Below are 19746 nucleotides of genomic sequence, written 5' to 3' on the forward strand. Positions count from 1 at the left end.
CCATAGCGACCAATCCCAGCACGGCTTTCATTGCAGGAGCGGAATACGGAATATGGAATTAAAGCTGAGATGGATTGCTATGGGCGACCACTTCAATACACTGCGCCATTGTGTCTCCCGACATCTCCGGGCGCAGGGTTATTATCTTGTCATGGCTGACATTACAGAGAGCTTCATATTCACGTTATAGACTCTCTTCTTCTTCCTCCGCCAGTCCTAGATCCCTCCATTATATGCATTGTGTGTACCGCATGGCTTGTCTTGTATTATATACGTGCTTATACATTGTGTTCAGCCTTGAAGCAATACATTACAAGGGTATACTGGTATATACCGTGTGATCTATTATCTTGTTACCACTGAAGGATATCATGTACAGAAATGTTAAGTAATATATCTTATAGCAAATATGTATAATTTAATAAAACTGCAGCCAGCTCGAATAAAGACTGGATTTCATTGAGACACTGACACTTGTCATTTTATTCAATACATTGCATATGGATTATTACATTACATAGAGCGATACGTCACTCCGCTTGTGTTTGGTGCTCAGGTAGGGTCCATGTTACCCCGCAGTGCTTTAGCGCGGCGTTCCGGCCTGTGGGGCCTTAGCCTAAGAGTAAGACCCCTACCTAGTGAGCCGCAGAAAAAAAAACACTACGGAAAAGACTGCGGTGGAAACTCAGTTCTTCAAAGCACGAGCATCTTTGCTGATTCCTTGTTCTTCCGTGTGTGGATGGGATTAGCCGGAGTCCGATCCGCTTTGCAGGGACCCAAAGGCTGCATATTGGCAAAGTAGGGACCCACATTGTGGAAGCACTTTTTTTTTTTTTTTTTTGCATATTTTTCTGCATTTTCTGAGCCATTGTCAGGAGTGGCTTGATAAGGAATCTATAAAGGAAGTTCTTAGACATTTCCTTTTGTACTGACTCAAAAATTCGCTGTAAACTCTGCAAACAAAACCAGCTGCGTTTCCTCAACATGAGACCTCAACCTAAGATGTTTCACATTATTAAGCAAGCCACAGGTTTCAAGTAGTATGGGAAAGAAACATAGTCTCTGCTGACAAACAGTGTCAAATAGTGCAATGCCTTGGACATGGTATGGAAGCGTGAAATATTTTGTGAAAACGTAAGCATGACCATCGTACTTTAAGAGATTTGTGATTGATTTTGAGCACAGAGGGGCCCCCTCCACATAGTATAATGTCTCTCCTGGGCTCCGGCGCGAGTCCTCTTCAATGACATCACAGCTGTGGTTTAACCTGGCGCCATTATGTGGAGTGATACCAGCCCGAAAATAGAAGGGAGTTCTGTCGGAGTCCAGGAGAGATGAGTAACATTTTTTTTTTTTTTTTTTTAATTTTATTATGTTTGCTCTCCTCCCCGGGGTCTCTGACCATTGTATTCAGGGGTCTGAAACCACACCTGACAAATACTCTTGCCGCAGTTCCATGTCCTTACTTACCAATCCCTGGTCCTGCTCGCCTCTGCTTCCCCCTCTAGCCTCCAGGGGGCACTATGCATCCCATATCATATCGCTGTCAGCAGTGTCCTGATGCTATTCAGCGTCTGAAACGTGATATGGCGGGTAAAAGGAGAAACAAAGGCGGCCATGAGCAGGAGTGAGGATCAGTAAGTAGACAGGGGTTACTCCAGCAGGTCAAGGTCATTGAATAGGTTGTGGGCCCCAAAGTAGCAACTGTGACTGCTGAAGTGGTAGTTGTGGTACTGCTCTGGGGTCCCACCAATCTCAAGGTTTAGGGAACTCCAGAGACTTGCAGTTGTCCATAAACCTACTATTCGGCCACCCCTAAAAAGTGCATAAAAGCAGAAACATTTGCAGAGGGCCCAGACATACATGAAGATTAATGCGGAAACAGTCTGGTTTACTAATACCGTGCAACCCTGGATGGAGTGGTGGATGGCTGATGGATGGTCACCATGTCCCAACCATGCTCCAATGTCAGCAAGGAGGTGGAGGAGTCATGTTTTGGGCAGGAATCATGGGGAGAGAGCTTGTTAGCCCTTAGAGGGTCCCTGAAGGAGTTAAAATGACCTCTGCAAAGTATATGGTGTTTCTGACTGACCAATTTCTTCCACGGTACAAAAGGGAAGACCTGTTCTTTCCACAGCAATATCATCTTCATGCAGGACAATACACCATCTCATGCAGCGACGAATAGCTACGAGTGCTACTATGGGCATCCGTGCAGAGTTACTCATGGTACGGCCACCATCTTCCCTTGACCTCAACCCTATTGAGAACCTTTGGAGTATCCTCAAGCAGAAGATCTATGAGAGTGGGGGCAGCTCACATGAGAACATCAGCTCCGAAGGCGATTCTGACATCCTGCCAAGAAACCATCCAAAACCTCCCAAGTTCAGTGGATGCGAGAATTGTAGGTGACATCAAAGAAGGGCTAATATGTTCTCATTTGACTTGGCCTATTGAGATGTTTGTCCAATAAGATTTGATTTTTGCTATAACGGCGGAGTTTTGGACATTTGTATCGACCATTTGGGAAAATCAGAGCAAAATATGATTTGCATAATATTTTTTTTTTCTCATGTACATTGTGTGCCCCATATAGAGATCACAATGTACAATTTTTTTTCTCCTATCAGTATGTCTTTGGAGTATGGGAGGAAATCCACGCAAACACGGGGAGAACATACAAACACCTTGCAGATGTTGTTCCTGGCAGGATTTGAACCCAGGACTCCAGCGCTGCAAGGCTGATGTGCTAACCATTGAGCCTCAGTGTTGCCCCTTTTGCATAATAATTTGGAACATGGGGTGGTGTTTGGGATTAGACCAAGAGCGTCTCAAATTTTCCAACAAATTCCAATAACACAATGAATTCTAGGCCGACATACAATCCAGTTTATTTCAGCATTTCATTTCAAAAATACAAAAAGCAGGTGCCCTTATGTGTACCCCTATATACCCCTATATATCCTTACAGAAAGCAGCTATTGTGCCCCTACATGATATCTGCCATGTGCCGCTATTGTAGAATTACATGTAATGTTATATTTATGTCCTACATACATGAAAAGGAGCCATTTTTTTTCCTTGGACAATCCCTTTAAGCCACCATAGTAACAGAATAGTCTGACATTCATTAGTAGATTCTATATTAGTTTCTCTACATTGCTCCGGCTATGCTATGTCGGGTTACCTAGTTGTCTTTCTGGCTAGGTGACCACTTTTTCATTGCTTGTACAGACAGGTGGTCACAGGCAGCTCTACAATGTACATGGAGGGTCAAATACAATGAAGATTCGGTAGATGGAGGCACTAGAACCAAGGGGAGGATGTGCTATATGGACATTGTGCTCTGGTTAACATATCAGCTGTGCACTAGCTCTGGGACTAGGATTTTGAGCCAATGAATGCGACTAAGCTGCAATACCAAACACAGCCACTATACAATGTACGGCGCTGTGCTTGGTAAGGAATGAGGAGGTCACAGCAATCGATATCACAGTCCTGGATATTCCCATAAGACATGGAAAATAAGTGCGATATTATTAGTAAAGGACATGAATGTAGTATTTTATGTTGGTATGCCTGAGCTGAATATTACGTCCTGTATGTTCACTACATATATTTCTACTCTACTAAGGCCTATGTAACTTGTCGCTTCTGTACGTCACTGCGCTCCTAACAGAAAGGCCGGGGACCCCTGCAGGCTCCAAGCGAGGAGAAATTACGGAAATACACGTTGTAACTTTCCAGCTCCTTCCGGAAACAGTTTGCGGCCTTTTCATCGCACTCGCAGACCATCTTCTCACAGCGATCACGAGCTTTCACTGCACATAAAGAAATATTCCGCATTACTTTTACATAATTTGACTTATTTTAGTCAAAACTCTAGGGAAACATAAGTGACATACATCTGACACATTGCTGCTACTATGTAGAAAATACTGTGACATTGCATATGGTGAGAAGAAAGCTTCAATGTACTGCGACTTTTCTCCAGTTAGAAAAATATGTGCACTTTGCAGAACAGACAAAGTGCAGGTCACATGATTACTCATGTCTATAGAAGTCTATGGAGAGGATAGGGGTGAGCAGGATGTGCAGGAGATACGACAAGAACAACAGGTTCAGTCTGATTCTGGAGCTAAATAGAAGCTTTCTATCACTACCAAAGAGCTTTAATTACATCTGTACAAGTCAGTACTTCTCTATATATGTCCTGCATGATCCTGAGTTATAGAGCAGATTTCCCTCTTCTTACTGTGCACAGTGTATGGCAGCTAGTCTTCAACCACTAGCTCAGAGAGGAATACAAAGTACAAACAGCTTATCCTGAAAATCTTATGAAACGGCAAGTGTACTTTAAGGGTTTGTGAGACATCTACGATGCCGCTTATCCAAGGGAAAACAAATGGGACAGGCCGTAATATAATTTGGAATTTGTCCTATCAATGTTTTCCATTCTAAGACTCTTTGTCCTGTCTCAATACACACGAGCTGGTCATGTAATATCCGCTATCTATAGCACCATACACATATACATCTATGATCTATGACACTTACTGCATTTAACCTTCTGCTCCTCCTCCGTGTAGAATCGGTAGTTTTGGGTCACCGGATTACAGCCGCTAAGTTCGGCCTCATTGTAACAGCAGGCTTGTTCATGGCAGCACCTGAAACATACGACATACTACTTATATCAAGGCGCCCCTGATGTATGGTACAGGACGGATTACAGAATAGGAACAAAAAATCCTGAAAACTCCATAAACACATCTTATTGCTAAAAAGTTTATATTAAATCTCTATTTTAGTAAATAACTTTGTCCTGGACTGTTCCTCTGTTACTCCTCCTGGAAATGTCTACAAATATCAATATTACCCTGCTCCTTGTCAGTAAAGGATGCCCCTGTACATTAGGAGCATATTGAATCAGTGCTGCTAGTGTTATATTATGTAGGGCTGCTGAGAGGGGTCTTATATGATCATTTATTCATGCATTTCCAAGAGGAATAACAGAGGAGCGCTAAGTATATGATCTATATTTCATCTATACAAATAAAGATACAATGCTGTATTACCAGTCAATGGCATCCACAGGCCTTCCCAGGGTGTTGTCTCCACAATGACAGCCATAGTCCGAGAAGTTGTTCAGACCATAAATGATAGTTGTCACCTTAATCATTTCATCAAACTGTACTGGGGTGCTGGAGACCAGAGCAATGACTGCAACAACAAAAGAGGGTCAAATAATGGGTTAAACGTACAGGGGTGTCCAGGACGGAACTATTGGTGACAATCCTTAGAATAGGTACATTTCTGATCGGTTAGGGTCCAACACCCGGCACCCCAGCTGATCAGCTGTGTATAGAGACTGCAGAATTTGGATGAATGCTGTGGCCTCTTCACTAAATAACACTCAGAAGGGCTATGCTTCTTATTGCAGCTCAGCCCCATTCACTTGAATAGGACTGAGTTGCAGCTGTACCATGTGATCAACGAACATGACATCATCGGCACATGACAGCATCTTCAAATAGCTGATCTATGGGGTCCCAGGTGTCAGACCAAGAAATAGGTGACCTACCCCGAGGATTGATTATTAATAGCTGAGTACCGGATACCCCCTTTAAAATGGATGTATCATGATGACATGTTTTCATTAGGAGGTATACATTGTATATATATATATATATATATATATATATATATATATATATATATATATATTAACATTGTATATTCAGATAACTTGCTGTGTAAACTGTATATTGTCTCCTGGTACAATACAGTAAGAGCCCCCTAGTGGTGACTAGATGTAGCTAACACGATTATGCCTTAGCTGGACAATGCTTCGGGTTTAGAGCTCTGTGTCACAAAAATAAACTCCAATTAATATCTAGAAATATTAGCAAATTAATTCTGAACCGATTTAGAATAAAAAAACCCTAAATGAGATTTCAGGGCGGACATTCACTTTAAGGCTGCCATAATATCAGGTTAATATTAGGAGACCTTCATGTTACCCTACATCCACTTACTCATCACCCATATCATAGAGATGTAATGTAAAGCATATCCTTGGGATATTTGGGGATACTCACTGCTTATCACTGCGAGTCCTATTGCGAGACACTTGGCCATGTTGAGTTCTTGTGTCAGTAGCAGGAACTGTAGATGTCCAGACTCTCGGCGGCCCTTATATAGGGGCACTCCGGGGATTCCACCTTTCATTCATTATAATTACACCCCATGGTCACAATGAAAATGACGGGGTACGGAGACCATGTAAGTACTGTATTTATCAATATTACATTGAGGTATCATAGGCATTAGCAATGGACGTGCGTAGTGACCCTGTAATAACAAGGCTCCATCTAAAGACGTCTAACCTCTTATTACCAAGCTTATGAGATTCTGGCTCCGACAAATTAAGAAACAGGATATTACATGGACTGTGTGGACAATGTCCTATTTCTCAACCAGTATATCCATAGTCCTTGATATATTATGTATTGTTCGCGAGCAGACCCATCAATGGTCCCCGTATAGAAATATTGGCTGCACATTGATGATATGTAGCGGAGGTCCCTGAGAGCACAAATATGTGCAGGACCTGTTACTAGGACCGGGGGGGGGAGTCAAACACGTGTTCGCTGAGGACCCCATCAGCCTTGTAGTTGTGTTCAGAGGGCTGTTAGTGATTCTGTGACTGTATACGTGTAGCTCTGCCAGTCATGTAGTTACATTTATAGGCCATAGAAGGCAACCATAAGGCTGATGTTATCATAGGGTTAATACACATGGGTAATAGTGTCCTAAATATCTCCCCCCTACAGGTAATAGTGCTATCGCCAGTCATAAGTAATACTGTCCTATTTGTTCCCCCACATAAATATTGGGGGACCCCTACAGGTAATAGTTCTCTCCTTGCCAAGTTACATCACATACAGTCCAGGTCACACAACTCAGGTGAATTTCATACTTATATTCCCACAAATCGATGATGTGGTGCCCAGCTATGCACCACTTCTATTGTCCTCCCGACTGTGCGCCTCTTCTATTGTCCTCCCGGCTCTACGCCTCTTCTATTGTCCTCCCGGCTCTACGCCTCTTCTATTGTCCTCCCGGCTGTGTGCCTCTTCTATTGTCCTCCTGACTGTGCGCCTCTTCTATTGTCCTCCCGGCTGTGCGCCTCTTCTATTGTCCTCCCAGCTGTGCGCCTCTTCTACTGACCTCCTGACTGTGCGCCTCTTCTATTGTCCTCCCGGCTGTGCGCCTCTTCTATTGTCCTCCCGGCTGTGCGCCTCTTCTATTGTCCTCCCGGCTGTGCGCCTCTTCTATTGTCCTCCCGGCTGTACGCCTCTTCTATTGTCCTCCCGGCTGTGCGCCTCTTCTATTGTCCTCCTGGCTGTATGCCTCTTTTATTGTCCTCCCCGCTGTGCACCTCTTCTATTGTCCTCCCAGCTGTGCACCACTTCTATTGTCCTCCCGACTGTACGCCTCTTCTATTGTCCTCCTGGCTGTGCGCCTCTTCTACTGCCCTCCTGACTGTGCGCCTCTTCTATTGTCCTCCCGGCTGTGCGCCTCTTCTATTGTCCTCCCGGCTGTGCGCCTCTTCTATTGTCCTCCCGGCTGTGCGCCTCTTCTATTGTCCTCCCGGCTGTACGCCTCTTCTATTGTCCTCCCAGCTGTGCACCACTTCTATTGCCCTCCCGACTGTACGCCTCTTCTATTGTCCTCCCGGCTGTACGCCTCTTCTATTGTCCTCCCGGCTGTGCGCCTCTTCTATTGTCCTCCCGGCTGTATGCCTCTTCTATTGTCCTCCCCGCTGTGCACCTCTTCTATTGTCCTCCCAGCTGTGCACCACTTCTATTGTCCTCCCGACTGTACGCCTCTTCTATTGTCCTCCCGGCTGTGCGCCTCTTCTACTGCCCTCCTGACTGTGCGCCTCTTCTATTGTCCTCCTGACTGTGCGCCTCTTCTATTGACCTCCTGTCTGTGCACCTCTTCTACTGCCCTCCTGACTGTGCGCCTCTTCTATTGTCCTCCCCGCTGTGCGCCTCTTCTATTGTCCTCCCCGCTGTGCGCCTCTTCTATTGTCCTCCTGACTGTGCGCCTCTTCTATTATCCTCCTGGCTGTGCGCCTCTTCTATTGTCCTCCCGGCTGTACGCCTCTTCTATTGTCCTCCTGGCTGTGCGCCTCTTCTACTGCCCTCCTGACTGTGCGCCTCTTCTATTGTCCTCCCGGCTGTGCACCTCTTCTATTGTCCTCCTGACTGTGCACCTCTTCTATTATCCTCCTGGCTGTGCGCCTCTTCTATTGTCCTCCTGACTGTGCGCCTCTTCTATTGTCCTCATAGCTGTGCTCCTCTTCTATTGTCCTCATGGCTGTGCGCCTCTTCTATTGTCCTCCCGACTGTGCGCCTCTTCTATTGTCCTCCCCGCTGTGCGCCTCTTCTATTGTCCTCCTGGCTGTGCGCCTCTTCTATTGTCCTCCCGGATGTGCGCCTCTTCTATTGTCCTCCTGACTGTGCGCCTCTTCTATTGTCCTCCCTGCTGTGCGCCTCTTCTATTGTCCTCCAGGCTGTGCGCCTCTTCTATTGTCCTCCCGGATGTGCGCCTCTTCTATTGTCCTCCCGGCTGTGCGCCTCTTCTATTGTCCTCCCGGCTGTACGCCTCTTCTATTGTCCTCCCGGCTGTGCGCCTCTTCTATTGTCCTCCTGACTGTGCGCCTCTTCTATTGTCCTCCTGACTGTGCGCCTCTTCTATTGTCCTCCCTGCTGTGCGCCTCTTCTATTGTCCTCCCGGCTGTGCGCCTCTTCTATTGACCTCCTGTCTGTGCACCTCTTCTATTGTCCTTCCAACTGTGTGCCTTTTCTATTATCCTCCCGGCTGTGCGCCTCTTCTATTGTCCTCCTGGCTGTGCCCCTCTTCTATTGTCCTCCTGGCTGTGCCCCTCTTCTATTGTCCTCCCGGCTGTGTGCCTCTTCTATTGTCCTTCCAACTGTGTGCCTTTTCTATTATCCTCCCGGCTGTGCGCCTCTTCTATTGTCCTCCTGGCTGTGCGCCTCTTCTATTGTCCTCCTGACTGTGCACCTCTTCTATTATCCTCCTGGCTGTGCGCCTCTTCTATTGTCCTCCCGGCTGTACGCCTCTTCTATTGTCCTCCTGGCTGTGCGCCTCTTCTACTGCCCTCCTGACTGTGCGCCTCTTCTATTGTCCTCCCGGCTGTGCACCTCTTCTATTGTCCTCCTGACTGTGCACCTCTTCTATTATCCTCCTGGCTGTGCGCCTCTTCTATTGTCCTCCTGACTGTGCGCCTCTTCTATTGTCCTCATAGCTGTGCTCCTCTTCTATTGTCCTCATGGCTGTGCGCCTCTTCTATTGTCCTCCCGACTGTGCGCCTCTTCTATTGTCCTCCCCGCTGTGCGCCTCTTCTATTGTCCTCCTGGCTGTGTGCCTCTTCTATTGTCCTCCCGGATGTGCGCCTCTTCTATTGTCCTCCTGACTGTGCGCCTCTTCTATTGTCCTCCCGACTGTGCGCCTCTTCTATTGTCCTCCCTGCTGTGCGCCTCTTCTATTGTCCTCCTGGCTGTGCGCCTCTTCTATTGTCCTCCCGGATGTGCGCCTCTTCTATTGTCCTCCCGGCTGTGCGCCTCTTCTATTGTCCTCCCGGCTGTACGCCTCTTCTATTGTCCTCCCGGCTGTGCGCCTCTTCTATTGTCCTCCTGACTGTGCGCCTCTTCTATTGTCCTCCCTGCTGTGCGCCTCTTCTATTGTCCTCCCTGCTGTGCGCCTCTTCTATTGTCCTCCTGGCTGTGCGCCTCTTCTATTGTCCTCCCGAATGTGCGCCTCTTCTATTGTCCTCCCGGCTGTGCGCCTCTTCTATTGTCCTCCCGGCTGTACGCCTCTTCTATTGTCCTCCCGGCTGTGCGCCTCTTCTATTGTCCTCCTGACTGTGCGCCTCTTCTATTATCCTCCCGGCTGTGCGCCTCTTCTACTGCCCTCCTGACTGTGCACCACTTCTATTGTCCTCCCGGATGTGCGCCTCTTCTATTGTCCTCCCGGCTGTGCGCCTCTTCTATTGACCTCCTGTCTGTGCACCTCTTCTATTGTCCTTCCAACTGTGTGCCTTTTCTATTATCCTCCCGGCTGTGCGCCTCTTCTATTGTCCTCCCGGCTGTGCACCTCTTCTATTGTCCTCCCGACTGTGTGCCTCTTCTATTGTCCTCCTGGCTGTGCCCCTCTTCTATTGTCCTCCCGGCTGTGTGCCTCTTCTATTGTCCTTCCAACTGTGTGCCTTTTCTATTATCCTCCCGGCTGTGCGCCTCTTCTATTGTCCTCCCGGCTGTGCACCTCTTCTATTGTCCTCCCGACTGTGTGCCTCTTCTATTGTCCTCCTGGCTGTGCCCCTCTTCTATTGTCCTCCTGGCTGTGCCCCTCTTCTATTGTCCTCCCGGCTGTGTGCCTCTTCTATTGTCCTTCCAACTGTGTGCCTTTTCTATTATCCTCCCGGCTGTGCGCCTCTTCTATTATCCTCCCGGCTGTGCGCCTCTTCTATTATCCTCCCGGCTGTGCGCCTCTTCTATTGTCTTTGCAACTATCCTGTCAACTGCACTATGATACTGTATCCATAGAGCAGGAGGCAGCATGGCTGGAAGGACGTTAGAAGAGCTGCACAGATAGGCGCCACAGCATCTCTATGAAATTCCCTACAGTTGGAGACCATGGTGTGGTGAGGGAGTCTACAAGGTCCCCGGCTTAGGGTCCATTTCACAACTGCTATAGTTGTTTATTCTGTCTTTGGCTGGGAGGTCCACAGCACTCCCCAACTATAGAGTACTGGGACCTTCTGTCTAAAAACAGAACAAAGTGATGTAATGTGACCTACTTACTAGCCCCCAAAACATTATATGGCCCTGTTTTTTTACCCTCCCCCCTCCCCATACAGTATATGAACCACTTTTTTGTCTTGGCCTCCACACAAGACCCCTTTTTTCGGCCTCTATATAGTGATATGCTAGGTCACTAGTTATTGGATTATTGCCAAAGGTATTGGCTGACAATTTACCCACCTATCCTGGCGTTCTTTGGCATTGTGATGTAACTTGCAGTGCCGCCTAGAGGCAGCAGGGGAGGCCGGCCTGAAAAGGTTCCATAGTGTAAGGAGATCTGTTCTGGGGTGTTGCATTCAGGGGGTCTGAATTGGTTTAGGGGTCTGGGCCATTATTTATGGCTTCTTGTTTGGCTCTGTATTTTTATGGGAGGAAGTCCGGGGTCTGTATTTTATTTTACCACTTGGCTATCTTCAGTGATGTACAAGTGCTCGCTGTCTGACCAGTTGCTCCAATCAAATTTAAAGCGCACACCACCCCAGTTTTCAACATCCATGGGGATCCCAGTAGGGATACTAATCATCAAGCTATCCACTGGACAACCCCTTTAATTGATAACTGGGCGCAGGACCACTTTAACCATAGGTCTTCAAAATCCCTGTTCCATCGGAGGATTTGCCTGATTTATGAGGGGTACATGCGCCCTTGTAGACCAGGTACGTCCTCTGGTGTGCTGTGCACCTACGTTGACATGTAGGGTTACTTATAGATTTACGATTAATTCTGATCCCTCACACAACACACCCTCGCCATGACCCGTGTTAGAATGTAACCAGGGGGCGCCATGTAAATGCCACTTGCGACAATTTTAAAAAAAGTGACAAACCTTTTTTTATGCCACAGTAATGGTGAAAGGGAATCGCCGTGTATCGCTGTGTCAAGTCGACCTTATAGTTATAGTGGGGTCAATAACAGACGTTATACTTTATTTTATGTTCCTATTTTATTCATATCTATTACAAAAACGTCCTACAAAAATCAGGTCAAACAGTAGAGCTCTGTTACCTCGCCGCCGCCCGCCGTCATTCACGGTAATAATGGTGCTGAAGGCTTCTCCGGATCCTTCCTGTCATATTACCCATCCTGTCGGGTTAGGTGCAGTCTCCTAGGACAATAGGTGATTTGTATTACGTTCCAGTTTCTAGCACATGTCTGGGTCACAAACGCTATAATGTCTATCATAAAGTATAATAAAAGGGAATACTTGGAGTCACCTTATAGCGGCAGAGATATGGCTTTTTCTCATCCGTTTTTACCAAATTTGTACGGCTTTGTATAGGGCAATAGGTACATTAGTGAGGAGCGGAGTGAGCATGCTCCGTACTGGAAAATATGCATTTATGATTTAAAGGGGTTCTCCAGGAATTGTGGTGGCCGGGGCAGGTGGACAATGGATCCTCAAAGCTCACCTGTCCCCGCAAATGTCTGCACCAATGTCCACCCTTATACTTGGGTTGTCTGTGTAACGTAGGACAAGTCCTCCAAGCATGCGAGACCCTCTTGCAACTCTTTACGGCTCCGCTCAATAGCTGAGGATCGTGAACCTTTGACCTCCCTCTATTTCCCCGTGTCAATGGGTTTTCCCATATAGACAAGCACTTTAAGCAGATAAAGCAAACAGATTGATATCCTGCCTTGTTCCCAGGCCTGCTCAGCACCAGCAGGTTGGAACCAGAATCACTTGGTTTCGCTAAGGAAGAGGTGACTTGTGTTTGTCATTCTGACTCTATCTATTCATCTCCGTGCAATCTGCTTCTTTAACCTACTGCGATATCCATAAACCTGCCCTATATATATAATAGGAACGCTTTCCATTTTACGTACAACGCCTTAACAACGGTTAAAATAAACCTATCTGGGGCACATTTACTATTGCTGGATAAACTGAGCCCTGGCAGTCTGAAGGTGCCAAATTCATCACAGTCACGCCAAGCGCCTGGCACATCTAAGGAGAGAAGAGAAATGTACTTGCATCATCAATACGCCCAAAAATAATGGTGAAAGGCAAAAATAAATGAAGACTCCATTGCCAAGCCAGAGAGAAAGTGTTGGGCATGGCAGCAGTCTCTTTTTTGGTACAAAACATTAAGGCCCCACGTAGCAGATTTAGGCCCCATTGAAGTCTATCCGCCATCACTGGTCCACAAAGGAGTTGTATGGGCAAATCTAGAGAGGAATAGGACCCGATCCATATATTGCTGATGGTTTCTACAATGTAGGCGCATCTGTTATAACTAAGGACACGTATATGAGGCGATAGCGGATGAATCGATCCTTATACTATCCGTATACAGATCTGTAATTGTGCATAATATACGGAAAACAGCTATGGTTGTTTGCATAGGGCCTTAATCTTGGGACCTCTCTTTAAAGGGAATTTGTCAGGTCAAATTAGGACACTAAACCATCCGCAGGTCCTTATGGACCTGGGGTTTAGTGTCCCATATCCAGCACCGCACCTCCCATGAGGTGACCTGAAGCTTCAGGCGGCGCTATGCTAGGGCCCCGGGGAGGGCGGCATTTTTGCTGACCTAAGCCAGTCCAGGACAAGCTGTCCTGGACTGGCTTAGGGTCACCGTCACTGAGCAGTGGATTGGGGAGGTCGCTGGAGCAGCGCTGCTCCAGCGGCCGCCCCTCACGCTCAGGCAGAGAGCAGGTCTCTCCTGCCTGCTAAAGATGCTCGCTCCGCTTGGCCCCGCCCCCTTCCCCGTCCACCTCGGGCAGCAGAAACCCATGGTTCACCCCTGCCCATATCCCCCTGTTATAATGAAATCCATGGCTACATTAACAGTAAAAAGCTTTATGCATACCTATTCGCTGTACTCCCTGTGTTGGAGCAGATCTTTAGTGTGCATGCGCAGATCCTCTGGCACATGAGGTGTAAATCTCCGGCTTCACTGAAGAACAGCACAGGCCCCAAGACCACCAGAGAGAAACCCAAAGAGACTCATCGCTAGATAAATATAAAGCTATTTTATTTTTAATGTGGCGGTGAATTACTTAATAATTGGGCGATTTCAGACATTAAACCCCCTCTCTACAAGGGCCTGTGAGTGGTTTAGTGTCCCAAATCTCCCTAACAGGTTGCCTTTAAGGCGGCCATAGTTACACATTTGTTATCCCAGGCTTTACGATCGTGTAGATTTTCGCTTTCATTGCTGTGTAAACATTTCGGCAGTATTTTACCGCTGGGTTATAAAACTGAAATTTATGGATCAGGTTTAAGAATAGAAAACCATAAAGATATGGCACATGAGCTCATGTATGTGAGGGGCTGAAAGTCTCACGGCAGGATTATCACAAGGACATCTCAGAACGCGCAGAGGCCGCGATTCAGGAGGGAACTGAGACATTACCATAAAAGACAGATGAGGAAGGAGACACGGCTTACAGACAGTGAATAGTTAACAGGTGGGTATAGGATAAATATATCTTATATTGTAAGCCACAAGTTAAAGTATAACTAACCCTATAAACCACTGAGAACGGGGTGGCCATGTAGACAATACGATGACCCTCTCCTGTCCTGACGTATCTGCCTTAGGAAATACTTATATTCCCCATGAGATACCATTCCCCGTATCAGGAGGGTTTGTTTTATATCAAAATGCTCAAAACCGAACACAATAGCCTGACTAGTGACTTGTACAGAGGGAAGGTTCCGGTCACAGTCACCTTTGCCTTTCATGTTGCATGCAAAGACTTTATTTGGCTTGGCAGCCACTGCCTGGCACTGGTTACTAAAGCCAAGACATGATCTGGACAACCTTACTCCTGATGTGACCATAGATGATAATACCATAACAACCGAGGAGATAACACAAGTACATAAGAGAAAAGAACAAGCAATAAGACGAAAAAGAGAATCTTGAGATTTACATAAGTCATGCGGCGAGACAATGACCCGAAGCCTACAAGTTGTTCTAACAAATGGTTAAGTAGAAGAAAGTTAAAGTCTTGGAATGGTGAAGGCCAAGTCCGGACCTTAAAGGGATCCTATCATTTAAACACTTTTTTTTCTAGCTGGTAACTCGGAATAGCCTTAAGAAAGGCTATTCGTCTCCTACCTTTATCAGTCGCCTCCGGCCCGCCGTTCGGTAGGGATACTGATTTTTATCGGTATGCAAATGAGTTCTTTCGCAGCACTGGGGGTGGGCCCCAGTGCTCAGACAGCGCAGTACGCTCCTGTAGTTCCTGCAATTCTACGGTGAACTACAGGAGCGTACTGCGCATGCACGCAAGAGCCGAGTGTGACCCCAGCCGGAAGAAGACGCAATTTCTGTTGAAGATGGAGGTGTTGCTGGAGAGAGTTCTCTGGAAGCATTGGGAACGCCCCCAGTGCTGTGTGAGCGCTGGGGCCCGCCCCCCAGGGCTGCAAAAGAACTAATTTGCATACTGGTAAAAAACGGTATTTCTACCGAATGGCGGGCCGGATGCGACTGATAAAGGTAGGAGACGAATAGCCTTTCTTAAGGCTATTCCAACGTGCCAGCTAGAAAAAAAAGTGTTTAAATGATAGGATCCCTTTAATCTAATAGAAATGTTGTGGAAGGATTTGACGTGAACAGTTCATTCCAAGATAATAGAGTTAGGCCAAGGTCCCACATAGTAGGCCACAGCCAAAAAGCGACGTGGAAAAGACAGCGGCGTGGCGTTAACGCTATGTAGGGCCCCAGACTTAAAGCTGTATTATACAGAGGAATGGATTAAAATCCCTCCAAGCCAAAGTGCAGGACTGAACAGTTACCAGAGAAAGCAAAGGGTCACATACTTTTACCGTTCGCAGATATTGGATCACTTTCTGCTATAAATGGCAAAGTCTAATATTTGTGACTCATTTCTTTGATTCTCTCAACTTTAAGGACTTGTGTGAAAATCTGATGTTTGCAGAAATATAGAAAATTCTGAAGGGTTCACAAACTTTCAAGGACTACTGTCCATTTAAGACTAAGATTGTTAGGACATAGTGTGATGGTGCGGGCAGTGAGTTCTACAGAATGGGCGAAGCACGAGGAGGGGTCCTCTGCAGAACTGAGCTAGTGGATGTAATGGGGGAGGGGAGAATTGTTGGGAAGTGGCCAAGCGAAGAACATGCCAGCGATAAGATGAGAGTAGAGATACCTGTATATTATGGGACAACATTGTCTAACTTTGTAGAGGAAAGTTATTCATTTTTTTCTACAAGTAACAGATAACTGGTGTGATAAGTGATGGAGAGCAGGGGCGTCACTATACATAAGTATATACTATACAGAAAGGGTAACATGGCCGCTAGCACAGATCATGATGGGGAAAAATTCACCCACAAAGTACATCCTCATTGGTAAGGGCCCACAAAAAAGTGCTGTGGGAAAAACCACAACGACAAAGCATCATGGTTTTTCTCACAGCACTTTAGGGTGTGTTCACACGGAGTAACGTGCCGCGTGATGTGGCACGTATACGCCGTGTGAGATTTTGAGCGCCGTATACGCTCCCATCGATTTCAATGGGAGCCGGGATTGTATACGCCGCGTTATTTTGTGGCCGCAAAATCACAGCCGCAAAATAACGCGGCGTATACAAACCCGGCTCCCATTGAAATCAATGGGAGCGTATACGGCGCTCAAAATCTCACACGGCGTATACGTGCCACATCACGCGGCACGTTACTCCGTGTGAACGCATCCTTACACAGAAGTCTGCAGAGATTTCCTCTTCAGACTTTCTGCTTCATTTTTACCTATAGGGAAACCACAATGGTTTTGGAAATCACAATGTGTCCACTGCGCATGTTTTCCCGCAGTGCGTTAATGGGATCCATTTTGCAGGGACTGTAAGACACTGCAGTTCTTTCCACGGTGTTTCTGCCACGGGCAAAAGGTGACATCTACGCTATGCGGGGCTCCAGCCTTATAGAGGATTTCTGTATTTTTTTTTTTTCCAAAATGAGCCAAGATCTGTTTGGGGTGTTTGCACTTTCCCTCTGTTCCATGATCACTGTATGAAGTTGCTCAGCACCGTCACGTATAGATCCCTCCTAATACAGTAAATGTTATTCTTAATGATAATACAGGATGGGCTATAATGTATGGAAAAAGGAAAAAAAAATCACCTTGCGGGGTAACCGCCACTTCCACGTGGGCGCTACTACCCTGGTATCCTACTAATATTATAAAGGTGAAAGTTTGTGTGTTTGGATGTTTGTTCCTTAATCACGCATAAACGGCGAACAGATTCGCCTAAAATTGAGACGTACAGTACATTACTTGGGTCCGGGATTAAAAGATAGGCTACTTACTTTTCACCTACACTTCCGGGCTGTGCGACCGCGACCACAAAATTGCCGTTCCACTGAAATTGCAGGACCTGAGATGATGTCGTTGTCCCGCTGCCCGATTGGCTGCCACTGCTGTTTGGGCAGCCCGGCTGCAGGATGAAAAACATGGCGGTGCTTGGACGCTTGTGAGAGGACCCGACATGCAGCATCACTTTTCACACCAGCGTACAGGCTGCCGCGTGACGATACCATCGCCACAACATGCTCGGTGATTCGACGGCCTCGCAGGGGTAGAGCGTTGCAGCCCAGCCCCAGGGCCCGACGCGACACCAGGGGGGCCCGGGGTGAGGTGGACGACAGGAGACCGGGGTCATGCAGGCGCACAGACACTGTGGAGAAGAGGGAGGCATGGGGGAGGGGTTCCACGTGAAATGGGGGCCTGGGGGAGAGATATGTGCGAGGGTTGCTGCGAGAGGACAGTGGGGGCCCATGGTAGAGGGTGCGGGGGGAGCCAGTAGGGGAGTAGGGGGTGGGCGCCATGGTTGCCGAAATAGAGGGGGCTGCGGAAAAGGAAAGCAAGGCCACCGTGGGAAAGGGGGTGCCACAGCAGTGGGGGCCGCTGGCGGGTCTCGTCGGCACACACACGACACATCACAACCAGCACCAACTGCATACATGGACGCGGCTCAACGCCAACCCGCAGACGAAGTCGCAGGCACATGCTAGTTGCACTATAAAGCTGAATTAAATTCAATGTCTGTGAATGGGGGTTATTCACATGACTGTTATTTTGACGGTCCGTTGTAATGGGATGTCAAAATATGGTTCATGTCCTATTCATGTTTGTTTTCACAGATTCCTCCAGATACTCAAATGTATGGGGGATCCATAAAAACGGGTACAAGGCAGCCGAGAAAAATGGTCATTTTGTACCTCGGTCGTGAGAATGTGGTCTTGTTTAATGTTATATATGTATATATAGCTTGTTTTGTATGTTATGGGGACCCTAGAAATGCCCCTGAACTAGCACTACAGCTCCTGGCACACCACCCTATGAATTGACTGAACATGACTTTGTTATTGGTGGAATATCCCAGCACTTGAGGCTCTCCTTGTAAGGGGTAATGTCACATTATTATCTATCCTCTATCCAGGTGGGTGGTCCTGGGCTGGAGCAGAGAGACAAGGACGGCCCAGTTGGCAGTAGTGAGTATACTTAGCATATTCATTGTAGAAACTATCTGCACTGATTACTCAGGAATGGCGGGGGCTAGAGAAAAATATTCCATTTCGCTGGAATCAGTGGAGCAGAACCTATTAGATGTGAAGAGTCAGTTCTCTATAAAATGTAGTTCAGCAGAAGGTGACAAGTAAGCGACACCAAAGAGATATATTATGAGACCCCGCTGATGTCCTCTATCACCATAACATAGACATTGAACTATACATAATTTCCCCTGCCAAAGAACCAGACCGACCTTTACATATTAATCAGTTTATTAATACAGGATGCGTATAAATCATATCGAAGTGTCTGTAAATATTACAAACAATACAGAAAATCGAGGAAGGAAGAGAGAAACGTAACAATACAATCAATATGATTCTATAATAAACTATATATATAGATATATACATATATACACTTCTCTGCGGTACGGCAGCCTGGACAAGTCATACCTTCCATCTGGGTAAAGGGAGACATTACTGAGGTAGATCAGTTTATATACAGTTCATATCATTTAACATATCCCTCAGCGTTACATTGTATCGGATACTCTGAAATGTCACATATAAGGGAACAAGGCAACGATCAGAGGTAACCATTTGGGGCAGGGAACGTCCGGCTCTCCAGCTGTTGCAAAACTACAACTCCCAGCATGCATACTTGCTCTGCTGGTCTTGGAACTCCCATGGAAGTGAATGGAGCATGCTGGGAGTTGTAGTTTCACAGCAGATGGAAATATCCCTTTAAGTCCAGAGTAAAGGAATTTCCCTAATACTATACCTTGACAGCCAAGAGTCTCACTAACCATTGTATGACCGCATAGACACTAGACAGACAGTATTATATATAGAATTTTCATATACATTTCTTCCTAAATTAATCTTGTAATGGGCGCCCCTTTAAAATCCAACCAAAAATTCCATAAATAATATGTGATAGCGTTGGTCACGGAGATAACATCAACGCTCACGGAATGGCTTCTCAGTATTGTGTGTTTGGGAACATCATGAATGTCTTGGGAAAACCTAAGATCTGAAGGGCTGGTTAACGTTTAACACAGTAAAAATACACTCAAAAATGTCGCAGGACTCGAGGAGATTCTAGGGACCAGCCAATTCCGGTAGAAAGGAGATTGCTGAGGCGCGGTCATAGCTGTGATCATTTTATAGCACAGGAACCGCGCCAAGGACAAAAAGACAAAGAGTACCATCTGGAAGAGATGTCGTGATAGCGCGAAATGTGGAGAAGGTCAAACGTTCCGGCCAATTGTGCAGCTAATGTGTTTACGTAGTGGCGCGAAGAAAAAAAATTACCTATGGCATGGACATACTGAGGCTCAGCAGAGGACCCTGCCATCGGTCGCCCAG

The 19746-nt window shown here is 46.6% G+C and overlaps 2 protein-coding genes across 2 annotated transcripts in view; one reads left to right on the forward strand and one right to left on the reverse strand.

Annotated features, from left to right (window-relative positions):
* The window catches only part of INTS11 (integrator complex subunit 11), a 527013-nt gene that overhangs the window by 213657 nt on the left and 293610 nt on the right, over positions 1 to 19746 (forward strand). The window lies entirely within an intron of this gene.
* LOC142209454 (phospholipase A2 homolog otoconin-22-like) lies at positions 3237 to 6154 on the reverse strand. The gene is made up of 4 exons (XM_075278443.1): positions 6099 to 6154; positions 5076 to 5220; positions 4558 to 4667; positions 3237 to 3821 (listed from the first exon to the last, which is right to left on the reverse strand). Exons 1-4 carry the CDS (start codon positions 6136 to 6138, stop codon positions 3673 to 3675), a joined length of 444 nt encoding a protein of 147 aa, XP_075134544.1. The 5' UTR covers positions 6139 to 6154; the 3' UTR covers positions 3237 to 3672.

The sequence above is a fragment of the Leptodactylus fuscus genome, chromosome 6, assembly GCF_031893055.1.
Source record: "Leptodactylus fuscus isolate aLepFus1 chromosome 6, aLepFus1.hap2, whole genome shotgun sequence".
Lineage (NCBI taxonomy): Eukaryota > Metazoa > Chordata > Amphibia > Anura > Leptodactylidae > Leptodactylus > Leptodactylus fuscus.